Raw genomic sequence first — 13,530 nt, 5'->3', positions numbered from 1 at the left:
GGACTGCACACTCAAGCCCACTGTCTGCAGTGTGTTTCCTAATGTCCGCTGGCATACATAATACACGGTGGAGAGGATGACTCGGAACCTAAAGGTGTTAATTAGAAAGATCTCCTGCCACAGTGTAGAGCTGGCACTTGGAGTTGTTCACAGATGTGGGAACAGAGGCTATCAAGACAGAGATGGCATGGCACTCCCCTAACCAGGCCAGTCCTTCTACAGCTTTCCCAGAAAACGCTCTCAAAATCCAGCTGTTGAGAAATGGCCTTGATATGAGATGGCAGGGGGAAGTACGGACTTCAAGCACAGATAGGACCATGTATGATGCCTCTTCAAAGCCCGACAGCCGGGCAGGGTGTAGGTTGGCTTGGCTTTATTGGAGGGCTGATAGTTTGGTTTGAGAATATAAAAAAGTCCAAACCGTGTTCTCCCACATCTTCTCTACTGCATGGAGATTCTACTGATTCCAAGCTTCCATGCGTGGGTTTCTTGCACTCCTGAACAGAGACTGGCCTGCAGCAACCTGTAACTAGTCTTGATTCTCCTTTGCATTAGAACTCTGCGTAGTGGAGAGATGGGCTGCAAACAGGACCATTTTTGATTCAGGGACCTGTATAAACAGCCTTAGCGTGTCAAAGAAGCAGGCCACCTCTTCTTGTAAATTGAACTCTATGTCCAAGCTGAAGACGTAGGTGTGATTGCAACTTGAGCAGTTGTACCTTTCAGCTGGCTAGCTTGGTCCTGGAACAGTAAACTTTGGCAGTACAGGTTTCAGTACTGACCCAGAAGCCAAGATAATGACTTGTGGGCATAGGTCACACTGAAGCTCATCCTGCAGCTTTCTTCTTCCAGGACTCATGATAACTAAATTAAACCTAGCTTAGATGCGTGGGCTCGAGCTGCAAGCTCACCGAGTGGAAGCAGTACAGCCATACCCTTTGATACAGTCTGTCTGCAGCAGTGAGCAGAAGTGAGTTCTGCAAATCAAAACTCTGTGCGTTACTCAGGCAATATTGTGAATACAAACAGTATGTTTCCCAAGAACCCCTGCACCTGCTGTTAATGGTACGGTTGGGTTTGAACCTTTTAAGAAGCCTTTTAGTCCATTATTCCTCTAGCTTCACACAGTTCCTTCCAAAGTCAATGTACAAACATATAATATATTATTCCTAGAGTAGGCAAATAATGGAAATTTTTTCCAACAAGGTATGTTTGCTTTTCTAGAAAGCTAATTTGCTGGCAGCAATGTGCTGGAGGATCCACAAATGTAAACTTAAGCCAATTTTAGCAAATATCGGTCCAAGACAGGTTTTTAATTTCTGAACAGAAATGTTCTCACTGGAAATCAGGTTTCAAGAGTTACATTCAGTCAAGAAACAGAAACAAGTCACGTGATCACTATGTCCATTTAGAACTAGCTTGCACAGCTTGAATTTTGTCAGTGAAATGTTCCCAGCTAGCTGCTGGTGCCCATTGTACAGACCAAGGAGTGTTCATTGGCATTATGCAATAAAAATAGAAACTCAGCTCACAGAAAGAGAAAAAGAAGTTGGTCAAGTAAGTTCTCGTTTATGTCTAACAGGACGAGTATTGCCCGTGAGTCAAGTCTCTCACTTTGTAAGCCTTTCTGCATCTTCAGATAAACAGTGCACCTTTGAGTGGTAAAATGAAAGGAAGTCAAACACCCTTAAAGCTGAGACTGCAGAATTACATTACAGGTGACAAATATGTACTTGTCCTTGTAGTTGTGTAGAGTCCATGTTACGTGCTGTATTCATGCATCATGTTCCACCAGACATTCTGGTGCGGTGTCTAACTGCTGCTGTTGCTCCTCAATGAAGTTGCCGGTCTTGTGTATTTTTTCAGATAAGCCGTGTGAACTCTTCTGCTCTCCTCTGGGGAAGGAGTCCCCTGTGCTGGTGGCAGACAGGGTTCTTGATGGCACTCCATGTGGGCCTTATGAGACTGACCTCTGCGTACATGGCAAGTGCCAGGTGGAGTAACTTTCTATTGTTTATTTTCCAAGCATATGTATTGTTCTGGGCTGCTGTGAGCTGGGTTGGTCATTTACAATCAGCCAGTGTCACTGAAGGTGGCTCTGAGATTGCTTGTGAAATAATTAGTTGGTTCTCTTTTGCAAAAGACACTGCAAGAGTTTTTCTTGGCCTGCATTTGGGTTAAAGATTGGTATATTCCCAGGGTGCAAGATCATGTCCCTGAACCCCTGGAGGTGTTTTAGGACGTGATGCTGTCCCATTTGAGCAACAGATCAGTGGGGTTTGAAGGGAACATTAGTGAGTCACCTGCTCTATGTCACTCCTGCCTTTTAGCTGCTCACTGGAGGAAACCTATATGCCACTTGCTGGATTGAAATGGCCACGAGCCCATTGTATACATCTTATGTTAAAAGGCCTCTTCAGAACTTCCAGAAATACCACGATGGGTTGACAAAGCTCGTGTGCAGCCCAGTTCAGCATGCAGTGAGGACGCTGTGCTGAGTGCAGAAGGGATTAGAGGAGCTATCCTCAGCCCCATCATATGCTGGGGGGGGCTGTTGACCCGCATATCCTGCCTGTAGCTGGCCCACTGCAGGCTCTGGATGGGAATAGTGGAAAAGCTCACTTCTTCCATCTTAGAGCAACTCACCAGCACTCAAACTCACTGGCTACAGTCTTTGCATTCCCCCCTCATCCCTGCCTTGAGGCAGTTATCAGGCTGGGGGAAGTGAGTGGTACTTTTCCCAACCCTGTCCAGGAAATAAGTTCCACCTAACTGAGGCACCAGAATGAGATGCCACTTTGAGGAGGTTGTGCAGATGTTTAAAATACAATCACCCATGCTCTGCTGGGCTCTTCAGACTTGACTTCCTCTTAGCCAGTTTGATGCCGTGCTAGTGTGTCCTGAGGCACCAGCAATGGTGTCTCTCACTGCAGCACCAGAATGATTGGTCACTCAGAGCAGATTATGTAGATCATCTTAGTGTGGTCCTTTTGTCTCCAGTCTTACCTGCTTTGATGAGCAGTGAAAGTGGTAAGGACAAGCTTTTGCAGTCTCTTCATTAGATATTGGCTTTGGGACACACTGAATAGTCCTGTCCACCTTCTGGAGCTGCTGTTTTGGCCTATTTGCAGGTTCTTCTTGTTGATTTGATTACACTCCACTCACATTTTATCACAGCCGTAACTGCTGGACGTTTGGGGTGGTGGGGTTTTCTATCAATGAAACTGATATTCTGAAGAACAAGAATGCAGCTGGGAGTGATGTAGGTACCGTGCACTACTGAATACCAGCCTGAGACAAGCTGTAATTTAGATACCCATCACAGCGGTCTCCTCCGCAGTGTGCGTGGGTCACAGGGTCCTTCTGTGTGGACCCTACATTGTGGCAGAAACTTAGTGTTTCTTCTCTATTTGGCTCATATGTGAGCGTGGAAGTACATTCAGGGTTCTGCTTGTCAGCCAAGCAGGATGAGGGTGGTCTTGCCTGTGGCCAGAAGAGGCAGAAGGTCTAGTGTCTGGAAAGGGCCATGGGCCTAGTGGCCAGGATTCAAACCTGGAAGATGGGGACTGAGAAGCAGAAAAAGGGGTCAGGCTGGAGTCATAGGAGGTGCAGCTAGGGGTCAAAACTGGAGGTCAGGAGCTTGAGCAGACAGGGTATCCGGCAATGAGAGGCTCAAGATAGGGACAGGGGAGAGGCACGGCTGGTTACAAGGCAGGAGCAGCAGGAGCAAGGTGATGCAGATACCATGGGGGGAATGAGTATTGAGAGGTCAGTAAGCGGCCACTGTTGCTGGCTTATGAGCTGGCCCCTTCCATCAGCAGTCAGTCAGCTTGAGTGGCTCATCAGGCGGCTGCTGCAGACAGGCTGTGTGGATGAGCCTGGCTATAAAGTAACTCAGTGGTAGGCACTGATTGCTGGCATTTGCACAGAAATTAGATTGGCAAAAAACCAGTTGCATCCTCCGTTCTATCCCCAGCCAGTGTGGGATGGGTCGCTTCACATCACTGACCAGTTCCTCTGGTCTAGATGTCTCACACGATTGTGCCTGCACCTGTTCCTTGGGAGACTGGTCCTCAGTCTAATACACCTGCTGGAATTATGTTTCCTGATGTTTGGCCTACATCTGCACTGACTCAGGGGAGCTGAGCTGATTGATGCCGGCTGAGGATCTGGCACGGTAAGCTCAGCACCAGTTCTGAGCTCTGGCTTGGATTGCCTACAAAAGCAATGGTGGTTGAGGGGCACAGCTCTGGCACGTTCACAGTGGGGGCTGCGGCACTGACTGTGCTCCTCTGTGTGACCGTTCCCCTCTCCCTGTGCAGAAGTGGGCTAAAAATTGGGTGGATTCTGTTCTCACTGCCACGTTTCAATCTTGCATGTGGGCAGCATGTTGAAGGAGGTTTCCTGCCTCTCTGCCAAATGACCCCCTGGAAGGGCATACTTAAAACAGCCCTTCTCTTTTACTCAGCAGAGGAATCAGTAACGCACTTTGAAGAGAACCAGGCATGGGGGCTTATTTTCTCTCTCCATTAGTGACCATGTTGTGCCGTTGCCATAGAGAGGTTCATGGTACCTCCCTATTACACATTTTCTTTCCTTTTCAACTGCCTCCAAAGAAATGCCTCACTAACCTCCTATAGTAAGGCCAGCTGTGCACCTACTTGATGCATGCCAATGGCCATTGCTCTGGCCTAGCCAGTGTTACACTTAAAATCATCTGTGAATGTGCAATCAAGTGCTGTGGCAAAACACGTTTCTGTCTTTCTGGGAGTAGGAGCCTGCTCCCCTCCAAATGAAATTCTTTATGCTCAAAGTCTCTTGGAGATACAGCATGAAAAATGAATTACGTTTCAGCTCGGGGGCAGCTGTCTTCAACTGTGCGGAGAGGTGATGACAGCTGCAGAACATTCAGTCCGTTTGCATCTGGCTCAGAGAAAACGCATAATGATCGATGCAATCCGGGAAGACTTTTACAACTCATGAATGCCTTTGTACTGGTCTTCCGTTTGAGTAGCTTAGTGTAATGAATTGCTGAACATGACAGTGCATCTCAGTTGCAGGAGATACTCTGCTAACTAGCTGCCTGACAGAACAATTTAGTGTTCGTATTAATTTACTGGTCACATATGGGATATACAAAGCTTTGAAATGAAATGCAGGTGCTGCAGAGATGTGTTTTTCACTCTGTGTAATGCCTCTCTAGTCAGCGGCTAAAAATGGCAGCAATGACACACTGCCAGTGTGATGCATACATTTTTAGGAACCATTGCCTATGAGAGCAGTCCAGGAATTCCAAAGAACAGCCCCTTTCCCTGTTTCCTTCAAAGTAAACTTCCCTAAGCAAATCTCATCTTTTCTGGTTGCAAAATGAATTCAGGTAGAATCAGAAAAGTCATTCCCTGTGGAAGAGTTTTTGAGACAGAGAAAGAAAGCTTCATGACATCTAAGAAGTCTCAATGTATCCCAGCACCTATTAGGAGCCAAAGTGAAAATTCTGTTTTCATTTACATTTTATGAATGCAGTCAGTTTCCCACTTTCTTTGATAGATGCGACTTAAATGGATTCAAATAGGAACAAGACAAATGTTCCTTTTCTGTTAGGCAGTCCTACCAAAATTAAAGCAAAGCCATCATGAGTTAGGCTGTGTCTAAACTGCAGGTAGAGAGCTGTGGCTGACCTATTCTAGCTGATGCAGGCTTGCAGGGCTTGGACTGCGGGGGAGTTTAATTGTGCCATAAACATTCCAAATTCAACTGCAGCCCAGACTGTGGGACCCACCCACCTTACAAGTTTCTAGATCCAGGTCCAATCCAAGCCCAGACATCTACACTGCAGTTAAATAGCCCAGAAGCCTGAATCCTGCGAGCCTGCATCATCTGGCATGGGTCAGCCATGGGTTTTGATCGCAGCATAGACATACCACCTGCTATCATGAGGGCCATGTAATATGCTTCCTGTATCTTCTGATGGCAGTGGAGTTAGTAGATAAATACTGAGGTAATGTAGTAGAAATGTTGGGAACTGTAGACATGCAATTAGTGTGTGATCACCATGGTATACACCAGTGTTTCTCAACCTGTTTACCATGGTGGGCTGCATATACAGCTCTCTAAGTGGTGTGTGGGTCATAGCTACTCAATATATACACTGTCTGTATGGCTCTGAGGCTGTCACATGGGCTGCAGCTGTTTGATGATTGAGCTGCTGGTTGAGAGCTACTGGTATACGCGTTCAGTACCAGCTTCTGGAGCCAGGGGCATAAGTGAAGCACTTTAGAGCAGAGGAGCCAGGGTTCACTTGTGTGATATCAGACAGAGCTCCACACATAATACGCACACCCGCTCTTGTGGTTTCCCACTTCCAAAATCTGGGTTTGCCTTCATGCTTTCTAAAGCATTCTTCAGCGGGTCTGTGAGGCAGCAAACTTGGCTTATCCACAGTATTAGCGCTGGCTTATTTGAAAGTAAAGACATGGGCGATCTCTCTGTGCCATTCATCTCTGCTCCAGTTTTTTCTGCTGTCTCTTTCTCTGCTCTTTGCAGACCTTTCATCTCACTGCCCCCGTGTCTTCCTTTCCTACTGTTGTGTTTGCACATTCTCAGGAGCAGGTTGCAGCTGGAGAGAAATTTTCCAACTCCTTTTTTTTTTTTTTACAAATTGTTGCATCTACAATTTACAAATACAGTCTACAAATGGCTTGCATATCGCTATAAGAATTCCTATTTAACACTCTGGGGTTTGGTAAGTTCTGGTTGCAAGATCAGGCCCAGATGTACTGGAATTATTATGCAGCTGGGAATCCCAATATGTGCAGCTGCAACACTCTTGCTTTGAAAAAGCCATCTGAATTTGTAATCAAAGTGACAAATAGTGCGGCCCCGCAAGGAAGGTAGAGTGAATACAGAATGGGCAGCTGAGCATCCTATATTCCTATCATCATCTTCATCTTCTTGGTCGCCATCCCCAACATCATCATCCTCACATCTCCCAAAACACACATGCTGAAGTGCAGCTTTCATGAGGTGTTATACTCATGGGACAATTTTGTATTCTGGAGCAGAGTTTGTCCCCTTTTCCTTATACGTAGTTTTTCACCCTTTTCATATTAGAGGTGCCCTTTTGCCACAAATTATTAGTCAATTTACTTTTTATTTATTAGCATATATGTCAATCAGCTACCATGATATTCCATTGGGCAGACATATGGGGATGTTCCTCTCTTGAAAATATCCCCAGGGGTTATAAACTAGCACATTGTGCTCATCTGTCAGCAATTCAGTCATTGCAGCATTTGGTGTTGTGATAGCTTGTGATCTAGACTTTCTCCTGGTTAACTGCTAATGCTAAGGCTTTTGGGGCCTTATACCTTGATTAGTTTAGCTAAGCTATTGCCTTATACGCCTTGAGACTTGTAGGCTCATTGCATTAGCCTGTTAGCATTTATCTATGCTGTACCTAGCAAATACTAATACCAATAGGTGACAATCAGTGCTTCTGTTATCCTTAAATTCCCCTCTTTAAAACCCACCTTCTCAGGCAATCCTCTTCTTTCGCTCCTCAACAGTCGGGACTCGCTTCCAGTCCTAAACTGATGTCCTCCGTCTCTGGGACCGAAAACAGGACTTAAACAGATCGTGGGTGCAGTTTTCAGAACCCCTTAAGTGCCCTTTTCAGAAGTGTCTTCAGTGACAGTTAGGGGCCAAAACATCTTTAAATATCTGCCTGTTGGGCACTGAGGAGCCTGTGCCTCATTGTAAGACAGCATCCCAGGGCACTTTTAATACTAGCACTTGGGTTCCTAAATCACCTAGGTACTATTTTAAATGGCATTTCTCACCTTAGCCAAATGCTAAGGCCCAGTTTTATTTCCTGGCTTAGAGAATCTTTCTGAGTTTGCCTAGGTTGGGTCTAAGTAAAAACTTCAGGAGTTGGTCTTAAAACTGAAAAAAAGCAGTATAAAGCCATGACTGTCTAGCTATGTTTTATGACAGTGATAAATGCATTTGCTAGCAATGTCTCTTGAGCCGACTAGAGACATTGTTTTACATGTGTGCAGGGAATTGCCATTTTCTACTGGAAAATGCATTTATCCTGATACAAGTGGAGTTCCTTGTTCTCATTTTGTTCTTGGCTGCTGCAAATCTGGATATCTGCAACATTTTCAGGTGCATGTGATAGTGAATGAAGTCAGTGTAAAACTGCACACTGCATGTAATTCCTAGCACTCTAATTAGCACTAGAAGTCGTGCAAAATGTGCAGTTTTAGATTGTCATGGTTTTTATAAACAACAAGAAGTCTTGTGGCACCTTATAGACTAACAGATATTTTGCAGCATCAGCTTTCGTGGGCACAGACCCACTTCATCAGCTGAATGGTTTTTATACTGGCTTTCGCTGTTGTTTTTCAGGCTGTGTTGGAAACAGCTGGGTATCATACATGAGTTTGTAACCCAAACCTCTGATTGCTTTTATGTCATTACATTTTTAAAAGTATCAACAAACTTCTTTTGGTTCTATCTGAAATCTCTGTGTAACCTTGCAGGAAATACATTAATGGGAGCTCTGCAATTTCTAAAGCATTTCAGTTGCTTGCTACACTAGTGCTGCTGGTGTTAGCATAGTATTGATGGGAGAAGAAATAGCTGGAAAACCTTCAGATGTTACACAAGTTTGCGTGCCAAAGAGAAACGTGAGAAATAATCTAGCAGCTCAGTCACCCACATGTTGTAGAGCATATGACTTTATCTTTGGCCTCTCTCAAGCACGTGCACCATGATTAGTAAACGATCAGAAACTTGAAACACAGTAAGGAGGAAATGCTTTCTGATGTAGCCTGACTCTTACACTTCAAGGTGTTTTATGAGACCTTTTTGAAAGCAAAATCCTGCACACCGGTGGAATATGGCTGCAGATCAAGAGCAGCCTTTTCTGTGATTTAACAATTGATGATATAAAGATGTTTGGGCTTTCTCACAGCCTTCTTGTAAAGTTGTTGCCACATCATGGATTCTCTGACTTACTAGCACATCTACAATATACTCCTTGAGAATACAATGGCAGCAAATCCATCATAAAAGGAGTTATTTCAAATTATTGTCATAATGTTTTAAGGGCCATGCTAATTCCACATAAATGGACACATTTGCAAAAATAGAATTCTAAATTGTGTGTGCAAAATATATCCAAGGAGGCATAAAGGACACATGCAAACGGCTCATTTTCTGCTTCTGTGTTTCTGTTAATGGGAAACACTTTGTGCACATCAGTACCCATTATTTGCATATTTATGTTCATGCAGTTATATTTTGGCATCCTGGTTATTATCCATGCAGCACTCACGTTCCTGCATTCCAACTTTGTCCCCCAGTGCTCTTTCAGAAATAACTTCACATTGTGTGGCTATGTTTGTGCTTAGCCTTGGTTAATCCTACAAAGAGCATACAAAGTCTAGCATGCTTTATCTATGACTCTTCTGTGACTTGCTTTGGGTCAGTGTGACAATATAGTCTGAAGACTAGAAAACGAACATGAACATAGATGAACATATGGTGAACATAGATCAGTGACGAAGAACTTAGGTATTTGTTGTGTCTATCTAAGTTTTAAGACTTATGACCTTTTAGTCTGCTTCAGAGTTGCTGGGTTCCATTGTAGACTATTTTTTCCATCAGTCCTACTGCCGCTCGCTGAACTAGGAAGTAGGTGACTTGGGTTAACTCAGAAAGTGGGGCAAGTGAGTGGTAACCGTTTTATTATGGCACCTACCTTGGACGTTTTACTGTTTGCTTTATGATCTTTGGAGCTAGGCTTATTCTGCAAAACAGCCATTCTCATTCAGATGCACTTCTTCCAAAAGAGGGGAGAATCAGTTGGAATCACATTATGGGGAGAAACTCTGGTGAATAGATAAGGATAGGTGGGGGGACCTCCAAGCAGGTAGATGATATGGGCACACAAGGATACACTGACCGTCACCCATTGAATGCATCTAATTCAAAACAGGATGGGCATTGCCTATCTTGCTTGTTCCAAGGGTGTCTCCATGATTGAAGCAAACTTTGAAGATCCAGAAAATGCTGCTGGTGGTGCGAGTCGGAGAAACATTTACTTTCCCCACCAACAGATGGGTATTTTGTTGATTTCCACTCTTGTTGATAGCACCCCTATTAAGTGTGGAAACCTACAGAAGAGAAATGGAGCAGACTCATAACATTCAAATGAGCGATTTGAGTAGCATCCTCAGGTACGTTCCATTCACAGATTGCAGCAGAAACCCATAATCCACTTCACTGGTGGCTGCTGCTGCTGTGCGTTCAGTAAAGACACAAAACTTCTCTCTGACTTCACCTACTCACCCATGTACATTGCTGTTACATATGCTCCACCCCTGGGACTATAAATGGGCACTAGATATTACCGAGAAAAGTTGGCAGTGCAGATGAGTCTGGCAAAATCAGCATGTTCTGTACATGATTAATTTGCAGACTGGCACATGTTATATCAATATTTATATTTGATCTATCAAGACAGCCTGTTTAGTTCAACATCTGGGAAGCATTACAATTCTGTGCTCATATAATGTCAGGTCTGACACTGGGTGGATATACATAACAATAATAATTGTATTTATATAGCATGAAACATACACCCCAACGCTCTTCTGTAGCCTTTCAAAATACAAGTGAAAACATTATTAAAACAATACTCAGATAATATAAAAGCCAGACCACATGACATGGTATCTTTACAAAGGTAAGGGGAGGAGCCAGCCAAGAGTGATATGAAAAATATCCCCCTTCAAGTATATTTTCAGACATTTAATTATTTAAGGGGGCATGAAGGGGTTGGCTGACATGCCTGCACAAAGAGAATGAGTTCCTGGCCATACAGCTCCCTCCGTACCGGCACAATCATCTGCCAGCATGAATGGTAATTAATTACTCTGAACTCATCTAGATGAGTTCCATTAAGGGACCTTCTTATGTAGCAAGTTGTCCACCACATAGTGTTTTAGATCCCAGAGGGCCATCTTAAAATCTTCTGGCAACCACATCCATGTCAAGGGGACTTTTATTTTATAGGGGTCCTCCATCATACTCCCCATAAAAAGTGATGTTTGATAATACTTGCTAATAATAATACTGCAGCCCTGGTTTTTAACAGCCATTTGAGCCAGAACCACTGGGCAAAGTCCGGAGTCCATGACTTCAAGGAAGTCATATACTGTGCTATTTGAGCTGATGTCAACATGCACAGTTATGTCTCCAAGGGCAAGGATTCAGAGGATCTCCAAGAACAGGGCTCATACTGGAGGAGTCAGCCACAGAGTCCTGCCAATGAGCTGGTGATGTTTACACCAGTGTTATCATTCATTTTTGTGCTCCCCCTGTGAAATGCAGAAAATATCCTGGTGCTTGAGAACATTCTTCTGCTGCAGAAGTCACCTCGTGTGTGGCATGCAGAATAAAAACAGTCTGTAGTCACTTCTTTTCCGTTTTCTTATTCTGTCTCATGTTGCTGGGATCAGAGAGCATCCAGGCAGCGTGAAACAAGCAATCAGTGTGGTCCAACCCATAAAGTGACTGACTTTATCAGTTTTGCACTTGTTGTATGCATCCTTTCCCACCCTCCATGCAAGGTGACTTGTGTGGCAGATGAATCAAGAAGTGTCAGTGAAATCACAGCAAAATGAGGTGGGTCAGAGTGTGGGAAAATGGTTTGCCAGGTGCCCAGATAACAAGGCTCATTTCCAGTGGATCTACTCCTCTCCTTCTGTGTCAGTGGTATGATGAAGCACTTGTTTTTCAGGTGGTCTTGAGTGTGTTGTCACTGTCGTGGTTGTTGTCATTAATATGTGCATCACATAGGCTGAATACTGCTGCAAGGTACCCACCTAATCATTCATTTCCCATGTTTTCTCACTTGCAGGGGAACTTGTGCCATAAAAATGTTCTCATTAGATTGAGTCCATTTGGGAGTTTGTTGACTGTACTCCAGAGGTGTGGTTTTCCTAAGCATTCAGCATTTTCCTCACCCATCTCCCATTGAAGTTACTCGTTAAAACTCTCAGAAACCCAAGTACATCCCTATGCCAAACATGTCAACGACACAGAAAGAGCATGGCCATTGTAAGACTTCATCCTTTCTTTGGCACAGCAGTTCAGGTTGAACCTCTCTAGTCTAGAACACTCTCGTCCAGCAACATCCATAATCCAGCATGATTTTAGTTAGCTGGATAACCACTTATCATGGGTGTGGTCAAGTTTCCCATGGTCCCATAAAGTTTGTTTCTGGTCACCAGCCCTGGCTCTTAGTGCTCTGTGTTGTTATTTAGCAGTAGTTTACCCCTTAAATGTCTTCTAAGGGCCCAGTAAGCAGTGGAAGTGTTGGTAATATGCTAGACAATACTGGCCTTCTGTGGGCTGGCAAATTCTCTCATTTGGCACCAGTCAGGTCCTGAGGGTGCTGGACTAGAGTGGTTCAACCTGTACTTATACATGATGTTGTAATTCACATTGTAAATGCTCATCAGAGGGTGTAATTGAACCATTCAGAAAAAAAGTACCTCATCAGCTTTCCAGTTTTCCACTAAAAGAATTCCTTGTGCTTTGCACATAATTCAGACAGCTGAGTTGAAATCAGCATGTCTGTTTTTAATATCAATGTATGCTTAATCTATGTGAGATACATTGACATACCCAGATGCCTTTGCTATTTATTTCACAATCCTGCATGGCATTAATTGGGTAGCATCTCTTGGTGAAAATTTGCCTTAAAAACATGAAGAGCCTATAGCCACCCATTCTTTGTCTGTGAATGGCTGTCCTACATTGCCTCTGTGGTTTAAGATTTATAAAGGAGCCTGGTATAGGTCCAGAGATCTGGTCCTTCACATCTCTCCGTTTCTGATGCTTTTCTCACTACTTGCCTTCTCTACAGTCCTATGGATTGGTCTCATAACACTTGCAATAAAGTTAGTTGAAGTGCTCTCCACATTTTCTTTAGACATCCACTTGCTTTCATGGACCTGATAATGATAGACCGTACAACAGCCTTGACTGATACACAGTTTTTCCTTGTAACTTGGCTGGGTGATAGGCAGGCATATGTTTCCAGCTGCATTTGACTAGTCCAACTCACAAGTTATAGAACTACTTGATAGAAAGGGCCCCTACTGGGACATATTCCCACTTTGTTTAGAATTAAATTTCGTATCCCTAAATCATCCCTTGTAAATGGGTGTGAAGTTTATCTTTGAATATCTCCAGTGCTGGAGACCCACAGGTCTCATTTCACATTCTGTAGGATTTCTCTGCAAATCTTTTTGGCTATGAGCTTTTTGTTTTGTTTTTATTGATGAGCACAAATAAATTGATAACTTTTTCCCTCTTTCATTTTCTTGAATATTTGAGGAGTTGTCACCCTTCTCTTCACTCATCTTTCCATAGAGAGAGACCCAAAACAAACAGTAGGTCATAACTCACCTGAATGCTGGCAAAGTTTGTAGAACATGTGTGAACTTCAGGGCC

At 43.9% G+C, this 13,530-nt stretch overlaps 1 protein-coding gene across 1 annotated transcript in view; it reads left to right on the top strand.

Moving 5' to 3' along the window:
• Positions 1 to 13,530, top strand: part of ADAMTS17 (ADAM metallopeptidase with thrombospondin type 1 motif 17) — a 231,869-nt gene that overhangs the window by 128,488 nt on the left and 89,851 nt on the right. Inside the window, exon 11 of the mRNA XM_075006587.1 lies at positions 1,867 to 1,994. Coding sequence (XP_074862688.1) covers positions 1,867 to 1,994 — 128 coding nt within the window. The remainder of the gene's footprint in view (positions 1 to 1,866; positions 1,995 to 13,530) is intronic.

Source organism: Carettochelys insculpta, chromosome 12 (assembly GCF_033958435.1).
Source record: "Carettochelys insculpta isolate YL-2023 chromosome 12, ASM3395843v1, whole genome shotgun sequence".
Lineage (NCBI taxonomy): Eukaryota > Metazoa > Chordata > Testudines > Carettochelyidae > Carettochelys > Carettochelys insculpta.
Note: the sequence above shows the minus strand (reverse complement) of the source record. Positions and strands in the feature narration are given on the sequence as shown.